Genomic DNA, 25,605 nt, shown 5'->3' on the forward strand with positions numbered 1-25,605 from the left:
CAGTGAGTCATTTACGACTGAACACCAGCAGCACTGCTAAATGAACCTAATCCCTTAGTTCAATTCTCCTCTCCCAGTCTAGTTTTCCTTTCTCCTGCAAAACGTCCAAGTGGCTTGGCAGCCTCAAAATGACTTAAAAAGGAAGACATATAATTATAAGGGGAGAGATTATGAAGCCTGACTCACTCTGGTGAGCACTTATTCACGTGGTTAGCCCATTGGCTTCAATGGGAATTGCTAAGAGTACATCCATATGCGTAAGAGTTGCATTTCACTGCAAGGTTGCAAAGTGACTGAATTACATTAAACTTCACTTCCAGCATTTCAGGGAAATGTGTAATATAGTCATGCAGAGCAATGCATATGTTGGAAAGGAAGGTGGCGAAACATCAGGTGGATATCCAAATGCAAGAATAGCCACATAAGTGTTTTACCAAATGGTATTAAAGACAATCCCCATTTATTGGTAATGCACATAAGCATTTGGATGTGAAGTTAGAATTTTAGACTAAAAACACATGGCTATAAAAACACTTGGACTGCAATAGCAAGAGAAACTGCCAAGTCAAGTACTTACAGACAACTATACAGCAGCTAATAAACCAATTTTCTCCTCTCCCTTTCCCCCACTTCCCAAAGAATCCTATACTTTTGGATTTGTCATTAGACATCCAGACTATAATGGGAATTTAGGTCACATTATCTTTTATCCTATTAACTTGTGTGGAAAATATTCAAGTTGTTAAAGAATCAACTGATAAGGATTCAAGAATGCAGTTCTTTCCCAGCTGAGATTTCACTGGAAACAGCAATCTGAGCTCTAGCTTGAATGAGGATTAAACTGGACAGCATTTCTGCCTCAGTCAGTGAACTGAAAAGTATGGAGCAGTATTTAAAGGAGTCAGTCAAAGTTGCATTTGAAAAATCATCAATACTAATTATAATAAAGACTACAGTTTATGAAGTCTAAATACATACATTGGTTCACGGTCATATTTGCAGAAGTCAATTACATAAGTGAAATCTATTACTACCTTTCCAAGAATAGCAAACAAGCAGTCTGAATTTGTGTTCAAGTTATATTTCCAATGAGGTTTTTTATATTAAATTGAAAGTAACACCTCCCTTTGCTACTAAGATTTAATTGATACCAACACCAATTCCTTTAGGCTTAATTCAAACACAATTTCATCTAAAAAGGATGACATTTTTCAAAGAAATGCAAGAGATTAAGCTAAACATCTTCCATTAACACACCTGCACTGCTTTGAAATACCTGTGGTCCTGTGAGATGTTCTGTGAGGCAAACCACTGTGCCTGCATGAGATTCATTACAAGATGAAGGTCTTAGTGTTTAACAACACTATAGCTAAATAATAAAACTCTGAGCACCCATTCTGCAAACTGTTCAGTGTAGGTGGACCCCTAGGCCCTCATTGAGCATCACTAACACATAATTAAAGAAGAATGTGGATACATTTGTGGTTTCAAAGTAGCAGCTGAGTTAGTCTGTATCTGCAAAAAGAACAGGAGTACTTGTGGCACCTTAGAGACTAACAAATTTATTTAAGCATAAGCTTTCGTGGGCTACAGTCCATTTCCGAAGAAGCCCACGAAAGCTTATGCTCAAATAAATTTGTTAGTCTCTAAGGTGCCACAAGTACTCCTGTTCTTTTTACGTTTGAGAGGATCCAGAAAAGAACCATGAGAATGATCAGGCCTTTTAGTGAAAAAACCTTAAGGAGCTCAATCTATTTAGTTTAACAAAGAAAAAGTTCAGGGGTGACTTGAGTAAATATCTATATGAGGAACAAAAATTGGACAATGAGCTCTTAAATCTAGCAGACAAATCTAGCCATTTCTGGCTGGAAATTGAAGATAGACAAATACAGTCTCAAAATACAACGGGGGTTGCCAACTTTCCAATCACACAAAACCGAATACCCTTGCCCTGGCCCTGCCCCACCTCTTCCCTGAGGTCCTGCCCCTCCTCCAAGGCCCTGCTCCCCTCACTCCATCCTCCCTCCCTCTGTTGCTTGCTCTCGCTCATTTTTACTGAGCTGGGGTGTAGGGGGGTGAGAGCTCTATCCAGGATGGGGCCAGAAATGAGGGGTTCAAGGTGCAGGAGGGGGTTCCAGGCTGGGGAAAGGGATTGGGATTCAGGCTCTGGGGTGGGGCTGGGGATGAGGGGTTTGAGCCGCAGGAGGGGGACTATAAGCTGAAGCCAAGGGGTTGGAGGGGGATCAGGGCTGGTTCAAGGGGTTGCAGTGTGGGCTCTGGGAGCGAGTTTGAGTGTGGGAGGGGGCTCGGGCAAGGGATTGATTAGATGGTTTTCTAAAATATATGGTCTAGTTCAAAACAGGAAACCAATTCAGGGAAGTCCTATGGCTTGTGTTATACAAGAGGTCAGACCAGATGATCACAATCACTGTCTGTCTTTATAATCCAGGAATACATGAACTTCTGAGAATGAGGGTCCACACATGCAGAACAGATTGCAATATCAGCCTTAAAACCCAGTTCAGCACATATGTTAACATCATGCTTAATTCCCACTGCTGTCAATGGGACTTAAGCATCTACTTAAGTGTTTTGCTGAACTGGGTCCCTCAATGAGTGCACATACTACCTGTGTATGCTTACACGAGAGGTGGAAGGTTCTCTTTTCCTGGTGTAGTTGAGTATACATTTCTTGGTCTTTGGTGATATTTGGATACCAGTGACAATAACGCCTGAAATGATATCAGCGTTAACAAACCTTGCAATTTTATTCTGATATTTAGTGTTTTCATTAATGTCCCTGCCTCCTGGAGTCATGCATTTGTGAAGATTTTGGGTTTCATTAAAAAAAAAAGCTAGCCCTCATAGTCGTGAGCAAAAATCTTGAAAACAAGAATCCTAACAAGCTCAAAAAGCAAAAGAGAAAGAGCACCCAAATGTGTATTTTAAAAAAAAAAATCATGATTTTTTTTAAGCCAATCTCATGATTTTGGGGGGTCTGACTCATGAGTTTTGGATGCTTGTGATTGGGAATACTGTGATGTATGGTTTGATTTTCAAGGGCACAAATGGGAGCCCATCTGCCCTAAACGTGCCTTTGAAAACCTCCCCTTTACTGGGTTTTTGATATGCATAAAAAGACAGAATAAAACACTGTCTGAAGAAAGAAATTAGGTTTCTTTTCATCCTGCAATTCATACGTTATCACCTCCATTACTTTAGACTAGTTTAGGTTTCATGTCGAAGAATACACCTTTTTAAAAAATATAAGGTGGTACACTTTTTTTTAAAATGCAGACCTAGAGCAAAACAAAAATATATCCAGAGAAACTCTATGCAAAGTTACAAAATGGTTTATTCTGTTTTCAGTTTTGCACTGAGTAGTTTACACTTTTTTCTAATTGAACCCAGTCATTAGAAAAACTAAGGATAAAAGACAAGCTATTTTACTACTGTTTTCACAGTTACGACTATTATTTCTGGGTCTTGCCATGCATCACGTCAATGTGTATTATTTATGCATATTATTCTAGCAAAAACATACATGTTGATGTGTAGTAAAACATACTTTGCTCACTTTGCTTAGTATTACAGTAGAGCAACCTACAAGAATGAAATGAGTTATATTTACTCTGACCATGGCATGCTGGAATGGGGGAAAATGCAATTCACACCAACCTTGACTCAAAGGGCAAGCTGCATCCAAAAAAAAGGCAATTCACAAGCACCCTCCAGGAAAGAGCAGACAGTTGGGGAATGCAGCTTTATCAAGCACAAGGATTGTGATGAATCAGTTACTCTGACAGATCTCCTAGCCTCATCTCTTTCCTGATGAGTTCCACCCATTTTGTGGATTGCAATGACCAGCTTCAGACCTCCAAGTGGAGCTAGGCAATTTGTCCCTCCAAGATGGACTTTTACCACTGGGATCCAGTCTGGTTCTTCTGCTAGTTAAAGCAAACTGTGCCTTTGGGTAGGGGCAGAAGAGGAAGTGTTAGCAGCAACTTTAAAAAGTGGTTTTAGGTAATTTGATATAACTAAGGAAGGGTTAAACGACTACAAAATAAAATAAAAACAATTTTTCTTTCATTACACAGGTTGACCAAAAAGCTTCTGAAACTAAAATTAAACCCTGTATTCCCTTCCACTCCAAATACTCAGACTCCCACTCCCTTTCTCTAATAAACAGTGGCCAAACTGATTTAAACGAAATCTGTAAAAGAATTTGTGCTTGGAAAGAAATGGCATGTCGGAGCCCAAAGCAAACTAAAACCACCAAGTTATAAACCTCTCAAACAGAAGGTTTATAATGGAAATGCCAACAGACCTTTAACTATAGTGGTGCTGTTAGGGGCCAACATATAAATAATTTTAGTTTTTGTGGTTACCTCACCATAAATTAGATACAGTGCTAGTAGAAACAGTAGGGTTCTGATTCAGTAAACAGTAAAGACCAAGAGTGCATGTTTGTATTTTAAGACAAGCATAGCATAGATACAACATTGGCTCTGAAATGAAGTCTATAAGGGGCTGTTGGATAAAAAAAAATGTTAGTAAGCAAGCCATGTTCTAAATTCTTGAGAGCCTGTAAAGTAACAGCTCTCTAACAAGCTCTGCTGCCTACTGTTTCAATCTTCTAGGAATCCTTTAAGCAAGTTACCAAAAAAGCTCCATTCAACCTTTGTATAATTGTCTCTTCAGAAAATTCAGAGCGTGCACACACAGTATAAAGCACAATTACTCATACTGGACACAAGCAATCGCTGAATACAATATATACATGAGCACCTTCTGCAAAAAGGGGCATGTGATGGCTACACAATGTCTCAGAGTCACTTGCTTTGTTACTCAATTTACACTGGTGCTTGTTACATCATTAATAAATGGTTTGGCATATCCTAGTTTGTCTCAGTGGAAGTGTGATGCACTTAGAGGATCAAATATACTCATGCTGGCATGGGGAAATCAAAATTCTCTCTAAGGCAGCCTCGTCTCCTATGTCCTTGACAAGATGGGTAGGAGAGGTAACCAGTGGTACCACCAGCACACCCCCATTTAAGTTTCCATATGGGAGAATGTGGGAGCTCTAAGTTACAGCCAGGATTTAAGCAGAGGCTACCCAAGAGGATGCCCTACTTCAGTGAATGTTCTTAGTTGGCTCATCCATGCCGCCTTCCTAGTCAGGACTGCCCTAAAAGTGATAGTTACAGCAGATTTACTCTGACACCAGATCACTCTCAGAACCCTCTGCTGAGGTGTATCCTGGGCTGAATGTATCCCAAAGAAAATCAGATGTAGGCATTATTAACCAGAGCCTAACTAGCTCATTATTCCACCAAGCTGGTAATATTCACATATTCTCTCAGCAGACCCATAAGAGTGCTATAGTGAGTTGAACAGTTTCACAAAGTATACTAAGATTTACTATTCTACCCAGAAGTATTACAAAATAAACAAACACTGAATTACATTTAAACTAAAAGACAAGATTGTGGCCCCAGTACACTGAATAAAACCCTGCCCAAAACTGTCCACACATGGCTTACTCAAAGAGTATGACTATACTGCAGCTGGGAGCGTGCTGCCCAGCTCAGGTGAGCAGACGTGCACTAGCTCTGCTCTAGCTAACCTGCTAAAATCAGCAAGGTAACCAGAGTAGGAGGGGCAGAAGCTTAGGTTAGTTGCCTGAGTATAAACCCTCCCAGACTCCTGGGTGTGTACTGAAGTGGCTACACCCAGCTATACTGCTATTTCTAGAGTGCTCGCTCAAGCAGAACTACCGCATGACTGTCTACTCAAGCTGGGAAACACTGTCCCAGCTGCAGTGTAAACATACTCAAAAATGCAGCTGGGGTGTGGGAGTGGCAGGTACTGCACACCCAATACCCACTCAAGCAAGATGACAGGGAGAAGGTGGAGCCATGCCACTACTTTTCTACATGCCAGCCACATGGAAAGCACCAGAGGGGCAGGAGAAACTGCACTCTGAAGAGGAAGTGACACAAATTACTCCTCCCATGTTGTCCTCTTGCTTCTGGGAAGAGGAAGTTTTCACTGAGTCACAATTTTTTTCTGGGGTCTTGAAGCAACATACCACCCCATATTCAAGGTAGAGTCCAAATCAATCTGATCTTAAATAAACAGTGTACATTTTAAAATACAAAATCCTCAGCCTTTATTTTGTTGTGTGTTAATTTACCAGCAGTAAGTCTCCCAGTCACCGATGCAAGTTGGCAAGTCTACTGTGATAATCGTGTTTTTTCTTCAATGCCTCATTCATTAGAGATACAGAAAGACTATCTAATTTTTACTAAAAGTTTGGTTCTCTCCAGTGGCCAGAACTCTACTTAACTTGAGGTGTGTGTATATATCTTTTAGAGAAGACGTAATAAGTAGTGTGTCATCACAAAAGTGACAATAACTGCCAAGAAATGCCTTTGCTAGGGAACATGACACACTTAAGGTTGTAAATAGCATAACCATTACTAGCTTGATTCTGAATTCCTCCCTCTTCCCCCCCCCCCACTATCTAAATTCCACGAAAAGCTAGTTTCTACTCAAAATTTCTTATGCATGTTGTCTAGCCAGATGATGGTTTTATGGTGATGCTTTTGTTTCATTTGTTGTGAAATATTTGAAATATTAATTTAACAAGGTTTACCGGTTGCAAGTATGAAAAATACTTTTTCCTCCTGGAAAAGTCTACATTTTTTCCAGCGTATTCCATCTCAAATGCCTTGTTTGGAAACTCCAAATGTATTTCACTCAGTTGTTTCCAAAATCATCACTTGTGTTTTTGACTACTGGCAATTTTAGTAATAGTAGGCAATCATTGCGTTATTCACCATAAGTTTTCAGAAACCAGTAAACCTTATGAATTAACACAGCTAACCCTTCATGCATCCAGATTAATCCAAGCTTCAAATTACATGTCCAGTCCTTTCTGATATGTAATTAAATTTTTAAAAATAAAAACATAGGTCATAGTGCAACCTTGCCAACCACTTACATGTCATGTACACTCAATCCAAAAATATTGCCAGAACAAGATAAAGTCGAAAGAAGGCTTCTTCAATATCTGTGGGTTTGCAAACATATTGGTGGTTGTGACCAGACATACCCAACAACTGTGGCTCTTCATGAAGCAGAGGAAGTATACAGAAACTGAAGATAATATGACAGCAAGAATGCATGTTATCTTTGACAACACACAAGTCATCATACTGTGTGGTTACCCAATAACCAGTGTCTTACAACAAAGTACAGAATCCAGCAAGCCATATCTTTTAAACAAAAAACAAAAAAAACCACACAACACTAAGCATCAGATATCTCATTGGCAAGAATATTGCAGCTAAACATTAACAGAAGAAAGAAAGAAAAGTTTGCCGACATTCTACTCAACTTAAAGGGCCATCCTCAAATAATTGACATCAGTATTTTTTAAACACCTAAAGGGTTTAATAAAATTTTATACAATGTTTTCACCATTTTTTTTTTCATTTCAGTGGAGATATTTTTATTTTAACATTCCCCTGGAGTACTGAAAAGCCAAACACAACTGCACTATGCTGAGAAACAGAAACACAAACTTGAAGCCAAACATACTAGTTTTAGGGCATGGTTTTCAAAAGCACTCTATGTTGGCCTAACTCTGCTCCATTGAAGCCAACGGTAAAATTCCCTTTTATTTGTCTTAGGAGAAGAGTTAAGCCAATGCTAGGTGTGCTTTATAAAATCCCACACTCAGCGTCCAAGCTAAGTGAACTACAAAGATTAATGAAGCAATGTAAAAAATGCAAAGTTTTTTTTTCCCTCCCCAGTTAAGAGTTAAGATCTCAGGTCAAACTTCTAACGCAGCAAACCATTTTGCTTTCATTTCAGTTTTATATTATACTTGGCATGGAGGAATCTTAGTTACTGCAATAATCCTCTATTAACCCAGGAATGGAGTTAAATGAATCTTCCATATTCTCTGTGTTACAGTGAACTCTATGCTTCCTCTCCACCAAACCAAACATTACTTGTCAGACTGTGCGAACCTTGGCATAAGTCTTATATTCACATCTCATGAGCAGTACAGGGCTATGCAGTTTCATTTGGTTATGCACTTTCATTTAATACAAAGTAGTGGTACTTCTACCTGATTGGAAGAGGAACAAATTTAGTCAAGTTAATCCAGAGCTTCCACATAGTTTCAGGTAATCCAAGATCAGTCCTTTCAAGGAGAATGACCCAAGATGCTGAATCAATGAAAAAACTGACATAATTAATGCAGACTGTACTACTTTCACAATTTATTTTTCTTCTTTTTTTTAAATAAAGACTTTTAGCTTCTGTTAGAACATGTTCGCTTTTTATAAGCCCCACTTAAAAAGAGAAAAGTAAAAACAGAGGTGCCCTCCATTATGGGGCTAGTAGTCTCAAACAAATTGGCTTCTTGCAGTGTCTCTTGGAATCAGATGCATTTTTAAATATATAAAATAAAATCTCCTTCCTTGCCCAACCAGCTTCATAGTTTTAAGAAATAAATAGAAAGAATCCTAATGCAAACATCATTCAGATGGGACCCAACAGTAGGTTCAGTTTCAGACCTATTGATCTTGACTAAATCCATTTAAAAGATCAATAAGTGACATTTTCAGAAGTGAGCTTCAAAGCCCCTACTCTGCAAGATGTTTGTGTTGGTGGACCCCTGCACCTTCAAAGTTTGTTTATTTTTTAAAATAGCATAAGATTTCAGTGGGGCTGCACACAGGCACAGGAGTCCACCCCACTGCAGAGCAGCTAACAAGATTGGAGTATTTAGGGAGCAAGGCACTGAGGTACAATAGTCTCATGGATGTCAATGGGACTACTTGCATGTCTAAAAATCAGACATATGCTTAAGTACCTTCCTGGATAAGGGTCAAAGTTTGCAAATGCAATTTAAGATGTTAATGCAGATTGTCTTGTTGAACAAGTGGTTATACATATGTTAAATTAAAGTCTGTTTTGAAGCATCTTTGAAAACATCTAATGGGTTTTCTCAGTCAGTTACAGTAATTGCTTTTACTTGAGAAAGATTTTGACTACATTATTTTTGTATGCTAGATGAAACAGAAAAATCTAGTATACTTTTCTTTAAACTAGAGGCTTCATTAAAAAAAAATTCCCCATAACATTTAAAAATAAAAAAGAATGAACAGTTGTATATAGCTTCACAGCAGCCTTTGCATTCCAGAGGCATCAGCCTACACCACCTGCATCCCCTTAAAAGTTAAAGCACTTATAAAAGGCCAATCACTGGAATAAATTAAAAAGAAATAAGGTTTTCCCTTGGGATTACAATAGACTAGAGTTTGAATTTCTGTAGCCTTTTTCTCACTTTGTGTATCCCAAAGCACTTCACTAAGGGGTGAGTTAGACACTGGCATTAAAGCGACTGCAGACAAATAGAGCAGCCATTAGAAATTCAGTAACAGCTCACATTAGAACCAGTTTTATTGAGAAAAGAAATGAATGTTGAGCATAATTCCAGGGTTATCCCCTACTCTTTTCAAAGGGTGACGTGGGGATCATGAACTTCCATCTGGACAGTTTTCCTTTAACCGTTTTTGAACATCATTTGTGAAAACACAGTAGAATTGTAGAAAATAGGAAAAGAGCTATTAGATCATGTAACCCATCCTCTTGCCCATTAAATATTTTTCCCTACAGAATACTTTCTAGTGCTTTGTCCAGTCTATTTTTAAGCATATCAAGAAGATTGGCTTCTATCTCCCATTCCTCCTTGGAAAAGCATTCCATAATCTATTAAGAACATTGTTAAGAAGTTTTTCCTGGTGTATTCAGCCTACATTTTTCTTTAAGAAAAAAAAAAAAATTATATATATATATATATAATTTCCAGCCCATTACTACTAGTTCTATCCCACTGGACCACCTAAATGATTCTAATGATTCTCTTCTCTCCTTATCATTTACACCTTCAAATATATGAAGATGAATACTTCCCTCTGAACACCTGTGACTTCTTGGCCAAAAAACAAAGTTCCTACTATAGCCACACTATATGTTCAACTTGAATAAATCAATCTCTCCATCCCTATTTCTCTCCCCACCCCACCTTTTTAAACATATTGATTCAAACTTTGTTTACCCATTCTCGGTCTTCTAATACCTCTCCAGTTCTCCAACTGGCTCAGTCAGTGGTGGCACTCTCCACTGCCCCCTAGGCCAGACAAAGACATCCACTCAGGGATGCATGCTTATGCATAAGTACAAACAAGTTTTGCATCATTGAACACACTGAGGTACATCCCTTCTATGCATTACGGTGTTGCCTCTCTCATGGTGCGGATTGGTTCTAACAAATAAGTCTATCCATCATACTGTCTATTCATCATATTGTCCTTTCATATTGTCCAAACAGCATATTGTTTATACATTGCATTGTTCTTTTGTATTATTTATCCATCATATTGTCCTTTTATATGGTCGTCTTTAGACTGGGTCTGCCTGTTCCTTGTTATCTGTGTGGGTGCCGTCCTGGCATACGTTCATCTTATTAGTACTTACATGTGTATACACTCTTGCCAATGTCTGTGAGCAGGGCCTGCCTCTGGCTCACAGCCTAACTTTGCTTTATGTTAGCAATGTCTTGATCATTACTTCAGTTCAGGCCTCAGACCAGGCCTCTGATACCAAGGGTTTATGCTCCAGGGCCTCCTCTTACTACAAGGGGTTTATTACAGGAGTGGATGAATGAGATTCTGTGGCCTGCATTGTGCAGGAGGTCAGACTAGATGATCATAATGGTCCCTTCTGACCTTAAAGGCTTTGACTCTATAATATGTAAAACCAGAAAACAAAAGTCAAGTGAGTAAATTTGTTACCCAAATTCTTTTGCAGCATATTGTCCAAGCCTGTTGATATATTTATACTGAAAGTTTATATATTCTCATGTGTTCAAAAACTTGCATTTTATAAATAGCTAGATTTCCAAGATTTTCAATACTTTCTGGTTGTCCAGATTGCACTTACTTCTTGTTAAAGACTTCAGAAATAGTCAGTAATTCAGAAACTTTTAAAATAATTTATAACCCTCAATTTTAGTGGCCCAACTTTCATTCTAATATTTCTTCTTCCTTCACGCCTGCCTGCTCCACTCCCAATTCACCTGTAAACCTCCGTTATATTACCACCTACCTCTTTGATTATCAATACCTCATTTGGCTTTCAGAATACTATCACAATGTTTTGCATACCGTCTTTAATATAAACAGTCACATAAAATGATCTATACTGTAGTCTGAATGACAAAAAGCAGCTTTGCAAAACACATTGTATGTAGACTATATTAAAGAATTCAGCTACTAACACAAATAGGGAGAGAGAAAAACAAGCAGTACAGTCAAGGAAGAAAACAATGGACAAGACATGAAATGGAAAGGGGAGAGCAGAGGAAGTAGACAGTGATGGGAAAGCTCTTCCCGATATCAGGAGCAGTACAGATTATAAGGGGCAAGGTTTGTGAAGAGGGCTGGAGCACGTCCATGAGAGTTATAAAAAGGCATAAACCCAAAAATATCAGTGGTGCAAGAAGTGGAAGTGGGCAGAGGAGCATCATCTTATAATAGGCTTGCCAGTGAGTAAAAGGGTTAGAGATCATGACTGGGGGGGGGGGGGGAGTTTTGAAGATGTTCCATTTTCTGGGTATTGTTCCAAGGATCCTAATTAGTTTCTACTCCAAATAGAAATAGAAACACACACACTCTCTCTCTCTCTCTCTCTGAGGAGACAACTGAAGTGCCTTCCCTCTCCATATGCTAGAACAAAGAGTACTGTCTCTCTCTCAGCAGAAATGACAAATCCAAAAATTATGGAGTTTAAAGGACCATATGTAGACAGAGGCATCAGAAATAGGGCACAAGCACTCAAAAAATTATTAGCTTTTAGTAAACAAAAATCCTCACATCTCTGGAAGTTTGTCTAACGAAACAAAAAATTGAACCAGGAGTGTTGTTCAAAACATATTGCTGAACCTTTCATATTGTATGCACACATCTCTCTTTTAACTTGTGCATAATTTTGTTCTGCTTTGAGTCCTCTTAAAGTATACTCTGCTGGCCTGTTTGCTTGTATTAAGCATATCCCTAAGCCATTTATGAAGGCATCAACTTGCACAACTACTGAACTGGACAGCTATACTGAGGCATAGCTGCTTCGGGTAGTGCTAACCTCACTACCACAAAGGCTCTTTGCTCTGGCATCCACTGATACAGCACATAATTTTTAGCAGTTACTGCAATGGTACAATCAGCTTTGCTTCACTTGGGAAAAATACATATTGGATCTTTTCTACAGCTGACATTATGGCTAGTCTGGATTTGACCATGCCGATCTTCTGCCTTGGATGCTATGATCATGCCATCCCCTATAAATATTAACTTCTTCTATTTGGCAAAAGCATTATAAAGTCAAAAGTTCAGATTTCAGGTGCTGCAGTAAGAGCACCATACATTGTTTAATGGTTAGTAGAAGCTGGTGGAAGGCAAAGAAAAGGGAAATCCACAACATCAATTTTGGGATGGTTGTGGAGAAAGGAACTCTGTCCTTGTGTGACCATTTTCAGCCTGGAGATGCACAATGAGCTGTTCCAATATATGGGTGGTTTGCCCCCTCCTTAATCACCAAGTTAGCATGAGAATTGTTCTATACTTCACAGCCCTTTTTAGGCAGCATCAGACCACCATCTTCCACGGATTCTCACAAGACACATAAAAATGTCATGACTGCATTATGTGGTGAAGGAAAACCCATTAAAGTCTCATAGTCAGACTGACAATACTTCAGATATTCCTGGAGACAGTCTTGCTACAGCTCTGGGAAGTTAAAAACCAAACAAGCTCACAGATTTTGTTTTTATATACCACCTTAAAGAGACTGCAATACTAAGTATTTTGAGTAGAAGAGCTGATGGATATTGTATCCTGGATTTTTTCCACTAGTCTTTAAAATAATTATATTCTTGTAGGACAAAAGTTAAATGTAAAGGTTCACAACACTGATAATGAAACATACATTGCTCTTAAAATTATAAAAAAATTTTACATGAACAGATCAGCTGTCGTTTTAGACACAGCATAAAATAGGCAAACATACTAAATTCAATATATTAAAGAAGTATTACTGTGAGCTGCAAGCCTAAAATGTTCTATGACAGTCAAATCAGAATCCTGTAACTTCATAAAACAAACTATTTTGGTTTTGTTCTGTTGTTTCTGATATACATTGAATACTTTCCTTTATATATAGGACATAATGGGAGAAGAGTTTATCTGTGGCTTACTGTAGTAAAATATTTACTTAGAGTTAAATCAGTATTACGCCCCGAGACTATATCTTGCCTCCACTGAAGTCATTGGGGTCAGGATTTTATCCCTGTTAGGGTATCAAAATCTATTCCTTGACTCATGAGGAGATATTCTACCCTGCGCAAAGCCCCACTGATTCCAAAGGAAGTTAATTTTAATATGCTACATATATAAGCTTCTTTGTGTGATAATTTGTATTTATAGGAGGCTGTTGTAAAGTTGCCAAACCAAAAATTTTTGCTGAGCCAAAACTGAGTCCAATCAAAAAAAGGATCAATTTATTATTAGTCTAATTGTAATAGACATTTATTGGTTTTCATTGTATCCTCATTAGGCATGGAATATTTATATTCACGAAGAGCAAGCAGTAGAACTAATCTCCTGTTTTTAATCACATCAATATAGTGCTGACGATGGTACAAACTCTCTCACATAGACCTGCCAATGATCCTAATCCCCAATGTAAAGTGACTGCCATCTCTAGACAGTATTAATAGTTAAAATCTGAATGCAACAGTGGGAATGAGAAGTATTTTCCAAAGTTAGTTAATACAACACTGTAGCGGGTTTGTGTATTAATTTCCAGTTAGAAACTCCTGAATCTAGGCAACAAGTGTATATAACAGTGATACTCAGACTGAAGCTCTCAAGCTGCAATTTGCTCTTTAATGCATCTCCTGTGGCTCTTTGCAGCACGAGATATTAAATCACACAGTGTTTTAATTATTAACCACTCTAAGTTATTAACCAATAAGGATGCTTTTATTATGTCATTAACCCAGGCATCTCAAACTTGAATCACCAGGAGGGCCACATGAGGACAAGCACATTGGCCTGAGAGCCGCAACACTGCCACTTTTTCATATAAAGGTACAAAAGCCCCCCAACTCTGGGCCCCCCTTCCATGAAGCCCCATCCCTACTCTGCCTCTTCCCACCCCTTCCCCAAAGGCCCCACCCCAACTCTGCCCCCATTCCAACCCTTTCCCCAAATCCCCACTCTTGTCCCACCTCTTCTCTGCCTTCTCCCCTGAGCGCGTGGCTCCCCGCTCCTCCCCCCTCCTTCCTGGAAAGTGCTACCAAACAGCTGTTTGGCAGCAGAAAGTGCCTGGAGGTAGGCAGAGGAGTGGGGACATGGCACACTGGGGGGGGGAGCGAAGAGGGAGCAACGCAGCCCACAGGAAATAACTCTAGGTGGGACGAGGGCAGTCACAGGGAGCTTGGCAGGCCACAGGAAATAACCCCACGAGCCACATGTTTGAGACCCCTGCATTAACCACTTGTAGTTGAAAATAAAATAAAATTGTGAGTCATTCTGCAGTGAGAATAGTACACAAATTCTCTCTCTCTAATATAGATAATTTTTTCACATCTTAGCTCAGAGCCGAGAAGCGATATTATATCTCACACACACTCTGACTGCCCAATTATTATCATCATTATTATTGTATCAACTACAATATAAAGTACTATAGTAAATGAAACAATGAATTACCACTACTGTGGCTCTTTTCGGTAATGTTGATTGCCAAGGTGGCTCCTGAACCACTGAGATCTGTGTATAACTGGTGTACAACATGACAATTTCACACCAACCAAGAAAGGGTGTAATTATACCATGGAATTCTAGGTCTGTCCTGAAATAAGCCTTATAAGAGAGAGTAAAAAATGCAAATTGTCAAATTAATGTTGCAAACTGGAGGTCATATGTATTCATTTCATTTGGAACCATGAACCTCATACACTGGACGCCAGCACTTTCTCCATGAGCTCTACAGCCCAAATGATTTCCAAAAGATTATTTGGAATGTAAACATATGCTTTCACAAAACAGACAAATATTTAACTTCCATTAGGAAACAGCATTACTCTGGGCACAAGTGGAACCATCTGTCAACAATGCTCTGTAAATGTACAGATACAAGGATGTTTGTTCATCTCTAGCCCCCACACCACTGCATTTCAAAACATCACAAGGCATGTAGATTTCTAGGGGAATTACTGTACTTCTGCTGGTCATTAGACCAATATTAAATAATGCAATCAAGATACACAGTAATTCCTCCAAAAGATCCTTTTATGACTTACTGCTTAATGTTATGTTTTATTACTGAATGTTTTATCTTTTTAATTCTTCTAATGCGACACTTAACACAGAACATACCCTGCAATTGGCACTAAACCAAATGAAAGTGGACAAGTTATCTCTTGTACAGTTAATGTTATCTTTATCTACTAGAAAGCTAAATATTGATTTCCCTTCCCCCCCAAAATGCTAAGTTGCTCATGATATTTTGCATTTTATTGGCATTACAAACTAAGTGAGAGAATTTTTATTCAGATAAGGCAACTATGTCTGTTATTGCTTTAATCGAATCTCCATTTTATATTCCTAAGCAATAAAAAAGCAGCCAATACAATGGTTCGAAGGGAATGTTTTAAAATAAATTAACTCAGTGAGTTCTGGGTAGAAAGAGAACAGGGAACACTTTCAGAAGATAACCAATCCGAGCAGGCAAACAATTTGTGAAATTATACCTGGAGTGGTGTAACAAAGGGAACCACATAAAAGGTCTCAATGCTGCCAAATAGATAAATATGACATACTATGTTTCAGTGGTTCTCAATCTGCCTGCGGCCCGGTCAGCATACAGCTGCGGCCCATGTGACATCCTCAGGGCCAGACAGGTAGTATATATATATATATATTGTGTGGATACGGCCCACACCACAAAGAGAGCTGCATATACGGCCCATAATGGTAAATAGGTTGAGAACCACTGCTATAGGAAAAAAATATGGTAGAATCTATTCCCAGGCTAACAATTTAATTTTACAAATCAGAAACAGATATTTTGGCTGTTGAGTAAGAACCCTTCCTTCCACATCTTGTCAGCTGATATCTTCGGAGTTTTTCTACCCTCTGTTCACAGAAACAGAGAAAAACGTTGTCCCCCAAACTTCAATTGCATGGCCAAATTCAGCCTCAGTTAGCTCTTGAAGTGAATGAAACTGCACAGATTAGAATCAGAATTTGCCCTTGCAGACTCTCTATCATCATCATCATGATACACAAATTAGAAGAACCCAGTTTGAACTTCAGCTCCTAGGGCCAGTTTGCAGGACTGCCAGCTTGGAGAGGTTGAGGGGGGAGGAAGAGGGAGAAGGAACATCTTTTTACTTGTAAACTGAGAAAATTTTTATCTGAAGTCAGTAAAAGATAATAAATATGAAACCACACAATGCCATTTACAGAGTTATTTTTAGAGTAGAACTGCAATTAAACTCTGGATGGCCAAGAATGATTGTCCCAAATAGTTCAATAAAACTGTCTGGTATTTTTTGTTTTAAAATTTCAAGACCACCTTTGCTATGTTGCAGGTTGTAAAAAATTTAGACAAGAATTAGGCTTTAATAATGATCCGTTAGTGTGACTTTTTTTTTAACATCTAATTTTACCAAAGAAAATGGAAAAGATTTGCATATTTTAAGAAGTGTCTCCTGACACATGCAATACTAAGGTCTAGAGCTATCTCCAACTTCAAGAGTATACAAATATTACAAATACACATTCCAATCATTTCCAAACCAGAGACAAGAGAAAGTTTGCTACATCTCACCGTTAGCCATTATGGGATACATTTAGTATGTTCTACATAAACACTGAAAACATTTGAAAAATCATTTAAAAAAATTGTCCTGCCTTTTTATTTTTAAATCATTTAGCTGACGCTCTAAACTTTAAGCTAATATTTCCCAAACAGGAAGTTGGTGGTTTGGTTTTTGTTGGGGGGGGGGGGGTATGTGCAAATAGTTTGCTTACTAATAGTGCTGTCCTAGGAAACTTGGGCAAAAGAAAAGGACCACAGTGCTGAGAGAAGGCTCTGTGAGTTCAGATCCAGTCTACAACCACTGCTGCAAAGTGTGCAGCTAAGGCTTTAGGTAAAGTCATTGGCAGCTTCTTGAAGGCCATCAGCCTTCCCCCTCTATTGCTGCAGGAGACTCTAATGCTGCTGGATGTGGAAACACTTGAAATGTACCAGGCTGCAAGATCAAGCAGAAGCCTACATGCCCAAGCTACCTTTCTCTGCTGCTGCAGCACTCCTCTCAGCCAAGAGAGCAAAAGTAACATGCCCCAGCCTTTAGAGAGGGCCAAACACCACACCCTGAAGCAACTGTGTGTGCTAGTGCATGTGTTAAGGGAGGCGAGCAGCACAAGAGCAATAAAAAAAATTAACAAAACCAAGAAAAATATATAACTGGACAAACAAAGGATAGGAGGGGAAAAGAAAACATTAACAAAAAGGGGTAGCAACTGTGCCAGGATATGGCACAAAGTTGTTCATAGCAATAACAAGAAAGAAAAAAAAAAGGTGAGGGGGAGGTAAGAGAGGGGGTAGGATGCACCAAGAAAGAAATGTCTCGTACAACACACAGGATTATATATTTAGCAAAGAGACTTACCACCAGAAACAGGGGCATCCATGAAAACGGCTCCCATTTTTTCAACTGCTTTAGCTAGTTCTTTTGAAACGGTAGGGTCAATAGTACTGGAGTCTATTAACAATGAACCTTTCTTCACTTTCCTAAAAAAAAACCAATATCAATAAATAAAATATTTGTAGCTAAGTAGAAACTGCATGATGACATCTCTGACTCCTGTCACTGGCTAGTGAAGCCAATGCACTCCATGCAAGAAAGTGGCCATCGATCCTTTTAAGATCACAGTCTTAAAATCCTAGTGAGTGAGACCTGCTAAGGTACCAACATATAAACCTGTTCCTCTTGAACTTCACTATACAAAGTTATGGGTTTGTTTGGGGTTTTTTGTTTATTTGTAAGTTTGGTTTTGGATTATCAAAATCAGTCACCTAAAATGGACTAACAGATACACAAAACCCTTATGAAACTGAACAGAAAACGGATGTTCTGCCTAAACCCTGCTATAACACAAAGGATCAAGATGACTTGCATTGTTTAGGTACAAATTCTATCAAACAAGATTATATATAGTTCTATATGTGGCAGAGTTAAAATACGTTTATACAATGAATGGTAGAGTACTGTATACAGGTATATAGATGCAACTCCCTTCAAACTTTTAAAGTTACATACACAACGGACCTCTTTTCCATAAGCAATTTCTTTCATATAAAAGTATCTGATGAGAATTACCTATTCCTTTCAATGTAGCAACCTCCTTTTATTTCCCACCCGAACTTGCTCTAAATAAAAACTATAATTACAAATTGTAAATTCAGCAGACTGAAATAGGTAAGAGAAATGTGAAGCAACATGGAAAAAAGTTGTGGGGTTGTTGGTTTTTTTCCTACTGGGGTCTGGTAAATGTATGTAGCATGGAAAAGTTCATTTTTCATATTGCACCTTTGAAATGTACACAAAGTAAAACGCAGATATCACACACAAAATATATCTTTAAATGGCAGCGGTCCACATTGGGGTCAAAAATCAAATTCAGACTGCTTCTTTGCCTCCTTCCTCCCCACCCCATATGCAATTCTTGCTCAAACAACTCCTAACACTCAGCTCACACAGCACATACTTCCAATTAAAAAAAAAAAAAAAGGTAATTTAAAGCTATATATTAGGCAATAAAAACCCATTCTATGATGTATCCAATTTCTATTTAGAGTACAGTGCAAATAAAATTAAATGTATTTCTGTATCAATGTGTTATTTCTGTATCAATGCAACATTGTTGCAAGTACACAAACACATCTTGTTGTTTAACATAAATGGTTAAATTTTGCTCTTGGATATACAGATACAAACATTTTTGACTTCTAGCCCATACTACAATTCCAGACTCAAACATTACCCAACATATGAAGTTCTCATCCTACTTAACAGAAGAAACGGACTGGGGAGATTGGATGCAGCCTAACAAAAGGCTAAGTAATTATGAAGATATGATTGGGTTACCTTCCTCCAGGTTCACAAGAAGCCCTCAAATAGGGGACTGATGGAAGTCTGTGCCACCACACCGAATATAGACCAGAGGTTTTCAAACTGTAGGGCACACTCCGAGGGGGGGGGCAGGGGAGAGCAATGACACGGAAGAGCCCTGGCCCCAGAGAAAACACAACTAAAAATTGTAACTCAGTGGGGAGGGCTCAGCTCACAAAAAAGTTTGCAAACCACTGATGTAGACCCACACCTCTTCTGGCAAATGGAAACTTCTGGAGTATGACTAGGATCATTCTTAAGCTCTTGGGATCAATGCTTTCTTGGCAAGAGTGAAGAATCCTTAAAAATGGTCAAAGTCCAACCTATTATCAAAAAAATGATACAAAAAAAAACCCAACACACAATCTGGCAGTTACTGCTAGTCTCTAGCTTTCCTTTATCGAGTGTAGGAATTGAGAAGGCAGATCCTCAGGTTGGGGTGAAACATCCAACCGACATCTTGAAACAGGAGAGAAGGAAATTCCAGCAGCGTTTAACTGCTTTCAGGATTCTAGGTTCCCTACAGCTTGAACTCACTGTCAGAGTACTCTTAGACCTACTGGCTGCCTTTGATACATGATTAAATGCTACTGATCCACCCACGGAAGGCAGCCACTGTGGAGAGAGCCATGCCGTAAACTCATCAGGTTTTACCTGAACAGGTCCCAAAGCATGGGGCAACTACTCTTCTCCAAAGGTTCTAATCTACAGATTCCTTCAAGGACCTAGTCTGTCCTTCCATCTTGCCAGTGATTAAGGCAATAGAACGCAGGGAGAAAAGTGTCCCACTTCTCTGCTGAACGCAGAGGGGAGCTCCCCCTCCTCTCTCTGGTTTGGGTAAAGAGTGCTTCCCCATGGTTTCTCCTCCTCCTTGCCTAGTGCGGTAATCCACTCTGTACCCACACTGAGTGTCCACACATGCTATGCTTGGCCAGGGTATACGCTGTGACAGGCATATACCCACATCCACAATGTCCCTTTGTGGTAAACAATGTTAGTGCTACCACTTCAGGATCTGTAACCCAGAGTCTTGTGCATAACAGGAAACACTCTGGGAACCACCTTGTTGCGAATTGCTGGTACAGTATGGCACCTTCACACTTTTGGCAATGGCAGTTCCCTCTCACCTCTGCCAAACTGCATGGAAGGCATGGAGCAAGTGTACGATGATGTGGTTCTGCTCCTGCTGGCAGGACAAATGTTCATGCAGTGCAGTACCAGTTACTGGATGGAATGGATCCAAAACTATTTGAAACACCAAAGATGGCTGACCAAGAAACTGCATGCTTTATGGAGAGCACTTAATCATTCTTAAATAACTGATGTTATGTAAGGTTTTGGGGGGAGGGCTTCCCACATTTCTTCTTCACAATGTTTTCTGAAGCTGTGCTTCCAGCACTTCGCTCTTACGAACGAGTACACCCCGGGTGCGGGTGGTGAGGCAGGATGAGTCATAAAAACACAGCTCAGTGTCATATCTCCAATGTTAATTTAGTTTGGTTTCTTCTGTTTGTATTATCACTCAAGTTATCAACAAAAGCGTAAAGACATTTCAGTTAACTTCTCTTCTGTTTTCAGTTTTCCATTCTGGTGCTTTGGACAGCAACAGTTATTTCACAGCTTAGCTCACTGTCACGAATCCTGCTTTTCTTTAAAAAAAAAAAAAGCAGCTAGGGGCAAAAGAGATGGAGAATGAATTGCATTTCTGTGGCACCACAGTTACAGAACTCTCAGTTGTGCTGCGAGTCCCGCTGACCCTTCCCAAATGTGTGGGAAATATCCCATACTCAGAAAACCAGGTGCACACACAAGTGAAGTGAACAGAAACTTTTATTTAAAGAGATACATGGAGCACAAAACTACAATATTAACAGGCATTACAAATGAGCAACAAAAAGATCAAATTCCCAAACATTACTGTCTGTGGACCCATCTCCTTGTCCTTCCACTCCCCCTCACCCTCAGAAGAGGCAGGGGGAGGGGAAAACAGATGCAGAATATTGTGCAAGGGGGCAAACAACAATGACTCCTGGGTGGAGTTTGGGATGACTCCTGGGATACAGCCACCAGCTCATGCTCACTGTTCCGTTCCGGCGTGTTCTGGGGAATTCCCCTGCAAGGGGTTTCAAGTGCCGATGGAGGATGTTGTGACAGGTGTCCAGCATGCTCCTTCCCACAATCAGGAGAGGCCAGTGGATTGGATCCACCACATTGGCAGCAGCCTGCTTGGCAGCTGGAGGAGCAGTGACTGTTGCTGGGGAGGAGCAGTGGTCACAGAGGCGGGCAGGCCCCGAAAATGTTCTGCCGCCAGTTGTTCTAGTGGCTGCACGAGTTCACAATCCCATTCTCTCTGGGCATACTCCTGTTCACTGTGGTGTGACTCCAGATCCAGGAACCAGTTCATCAGTGCCTCATCCTGCCTAAAGGTCCAATTCTCCCTCACAAGGAACTCAAACGGCTCCTGCTCCTTCTGTCACTGCCAATGAGCAGGTCCGCCATGGTCCTCCTTCATCATCTGCTATCTCTGGGACACTGCTCCTGCCCTAACCCAGTGGAGTGGGTTGCATCATATTTTATTTCTTCTCTGAAGGAACCTAAGGAACCCCTTTGCCCCCATAATATAACTGTGCTGCCAAAGGCCACAATATTGATACTTTTTAGTATCTCAGGAATGCAACTGTTAGTCTCCTTCCTTCTCAGACCACTTTTGCAGCCCACGAGGAAGGTGCCAAGGGTAATAATGGGATTATACCTACAGTACTATTATTAAAATGCTGTAATGTTTACAATACGTGGAGGGGCTGGTTGGGATGGGGTTTAGTTCCTTTCCAGGGGTACATCACTGCTTATTTATTTGTTCTTTAAAGGCTGGACACCATTTGGAGAACATAGTACTTTTCAAGGTACCAACATGAAAAAATAAAGGTGTACTTCCAGCGCTGTGGAGGGGCTCCAGCCAGCTATGTCAGAAAGAAGTTTTTACTAATGGCCACCTAGCTATGTATTGCTGAGTGGAGGGGTTTGGTGAGCTATGAAGGTGGAACAAGAACATTTGCCCTGTCCTTAAACCTGAAGAACCAGTTTGAATTTCAGCTGCAGGAAAAATTTGTTGAATTATGATTATAGGACTGGGAGGCAATCTGAGAGGCAATTGACCATATTCCAAGCTAGTAGACAGTTCCCAGACACAAGAGGAACAGAGAATCACTAAGAATGTTCACCCATCCCCTAGCCAAATCTGCAGCACTAGGAAGTCCAGCCCCTGTGTCCAGTAAACAGCACTGAAAGGGGCAGACAGTCACACTGCAAGTGTATTTTCTTCCCTGAACTTTCTGATTAACACTACAAGCCTGTCACCTCTCCACTGCTAAAGGACACAGCATTGTGTTTGTGCAACTACCAGAGAGGATTCTTCACCCACTTCCTCTTCACCCGGCTCCTGCAGAGTGATTCAGCACCAGAGAGGCCACACACCAGAGACTGGGAACGGTCATAAACATCTGAAATGGTCATCAGGAGAATGGACTGCTCTGATATTCCTCGGACAACCAAAATGTTCCCTGTTTCCAGATCTAACAAGGCCTGCACCAAGTCTCCAACCACTTCCCTTTCCTTTCCAAATGGGAGCCTACAGAAGGGGGTAGGGCAGAGGGATGATTTGGGGGTCTTTGACCAGCCATAAGTGTAAAAAAACTGTTCTTCTACCCACTCGGACCCTTTACATACACTCCTTTTCCCTCCAGTTCATATGGCCCAGGGACTATCACTGTTCACAGTGTTGGCAGTGAAATGAAGAGACATAGGAACTGCTCGTTAATAATCTTTTGTTATGGCTTCTGCTAAATGCATTACAGTGGTTCATGTAATTTCACTGAAATCACTGATTTACAGCTATGCCCTGCTTGGGGACCATGTCGAGGTGGAGCGGGGAGGTGGGGCAGCTTCAGGCATGTATCACCAGAGCAAGAGGGGAACACGGGAGTATATTGCAACTTACTAGTTTCGGGTTCTGGTTCCTGCAGCAGCTCTCGGTCCTCCTCAGGTTCTTCAGGGAAAGGCTTCCTCACCCAGGTCTACTAGGCAAAAGGCACAGAATCACATGCTTCTCATACTTCGGGTCTCCCAGGGCTTCCTCAGGAGTTCTCACTCTCTTCTTGCCCTGCCCCTCAGTGCCATCATATGAGGCCAGAGAGTTTGAGAAGGTGGTCATGAGTCACTTCAGAGTCTGTATTTGAAGCCCTGGGTAGCACCCAGTTCAGCTCATCATAAACATGGACATGTGCTAGGTCCTGAAATAATTGTCCGAGTCCATCACCCTCCGTGTATAGGAACCTCAGGCACTTCCAGAAATCCCAGCACTGGGACACAGTTTGGTGAATGCCCAACTCTTCCAGCTTCTGTGAAGTCTACCAGTAGAGGTGTATGTTCCTGCTACTTCAGTTGAAGTTGATGACAGTGTACTCTGAACACACCAGTGTACTCATCAAGATATGCTCCTGAGACCAGCTGGCAGCTCTTGGAACATGATCCACAATGGTCTGTGCTGATTAACGGAGCAGTTCCCCAGAAAACTGTTCTGAAGTGCTCAGCGCAGGCTGCTACTAATGGTGGCAAACGGAAATAAGGGTCTGGCAGCAAAGGGATCAGTACATTGTGGGAATGGCCCTGAAGGACTATTGAGACTCGTGACCTTGTACATGCCCCTTTTTCCTGTCCATACTGCACTGTAGAACACGTATGGGCCATGCCACAGCAGAGCCATGTATATACCCACATCCCTCATGCGTGTTAGCTTTCTTGCTGTGCACTCTCCTTCAGGAACGTGCTTCAGGTCTTCAGATATAGACAAGGGAGTGGGGAGGGTTATCACACAACACTGCACATCTAACCATGTACAGTTGCAAGTGTAGATGCAGCACAGATATCCTATGGACTCTAATATCATCAATATTAGACAAGCACTCTTCCTTCAACATGTGTAGAGCAATGATTCTCTATTCATGTTAAAATGCCTGACAAAACTGAGGGCCTAGGTGAAAATAGCTGGTTCAAGCTCAAAACAAAACAAGATTGAGGTACTGATCAGAAAAAGGAAGAACCTCAAGGAGCTGGCTAGAACTCACCCCTTCCCGCCCCTGCCCTCACACACCAAGGGTTTCCCCCACCAATCAAAATGGTGCAGAAGCTTGGAATTCTGCTAGGGATTATGCTAATCCTTGATGTTTTCATTGCAGCAATGGCCAGAAGTGCCTTTGGCTAGCCAAGAGACTCTGGGTCTTCCTATCAGATGCAGAGCTAACTATGGTCACCTATAAGCAAACTACCACCAAATGAGACAATTTCAATTAATTCTACCTGGGGAAGATCCTAAAGGCCACCCAATAACTTCAGAGAGTTATGCATGTAGCAGCCAAACTCCTGATTAAAACAGATCATACCAGTGCTCCGAACCCGACCAGCTATAATTACAATGTCCGATTCATTTGAAGGTGCTGGTCCTTCTCTTTAAAACTCTAAATGGATTAGGAAGCAACAACATCTCAGTGACTGCCTAGAGCTTTGTATACCAACATGTTGGAGCATTCCTGAATGGTAAAGCCCTGATTTGTCCACACATGAATTAGGGAGTAGAGTTTTCCTAATGGAGTGCCATCTGATTATGAATTGGAGTATAGGTGAACCAGAAGGACAGATGGAGCTGTGCTGATTTACAACAGCTGAGAATCTGGCTCCAAATGTTAACATCTTCAAGGCACAGTTGAAATGATATGCATATTTTCAAAGGTATTTCCCAAATACCCAATAAGAGGAGCAGAGTAAATCCTTTTACACTTTACCTGGTGTACTTATGGATACATAGCTGTTTTTACAGGTTTAATATTAATAGGAATATGTACTACTTTTTAGAAAAACATGAAGTTTAAATTGTGTCCCTCCTAAAACTTCACAGATAAAGTTATCTTTTATGAGCACAAGATTTATTTTAGTCAATGACATTTAACCAATATTTACTATTGAAAGAATCCTACATTTAGCGAAAAACAACCAGTCAGTTAAATGCATATCTGGCATAGAATTTAGTTAAAACAATAGAAAAATCACTTGATAAAAATCAATATTGTCTTGATCATAAATGGCAACTAATTAGCATAGAGCAAATTCTTACTTTAGAATTCCATTTGCTCCTGTGTAAACTTCTACGGCATTGGGGCTGGAAGGTAGCATAGTAATAATCCTGTCTGCTCTTTCTGCTACATCTGCTGGGGAATCCATTACCTTTA

General features: G+C 40.2%; 1 protein-coding gene across 2 annotated transcripts in view; it reads right to left on the reverse strand.

Annotated features, from left to right (window-relative positions):
- HIBADH (3-hydroxyisobutyrate dehydrogenase) overlaps positions 1-25,605 on the reverse strand; it is a 124,270-nt gene that overhangs the window by 80,293 nt on the left and 18,372 nt on the right. For both annotated transcript variants that reach the window (XM_050938707.1, XM_050938708.1), the window contains exons 3-4: positions 25,491-25,600; positions 17,822-17,943 (exon numbers count right to left, since the gene is read on the reverse strand). In XM_050938707.1, the coding sequence (XP_050794664.1) occupies positions 17,822-17,943; positions 25,491-25,600 (232 nt within the window). The remainder of the gene's footprint in view (positions 1-17,821; positions 17,944-25,490; positions 25,601-25,605) is intronic.

The sequence above is a fragment of the Gopherus flavomarginatus genome, chromosome 2 (assembly GCF_025201925.1).
Source record: "Gopherus flavomarginatus isolate rGopFla2 chromosome 2, rGopFla2.mat.asm, whole genome shotgun sequence".
NCBI classification, from domain to species: Eukaryota; Metazoa; Chordata; order Testudines; family Testudinidae; genus Gopherus; species Gopherus flavomarginatus.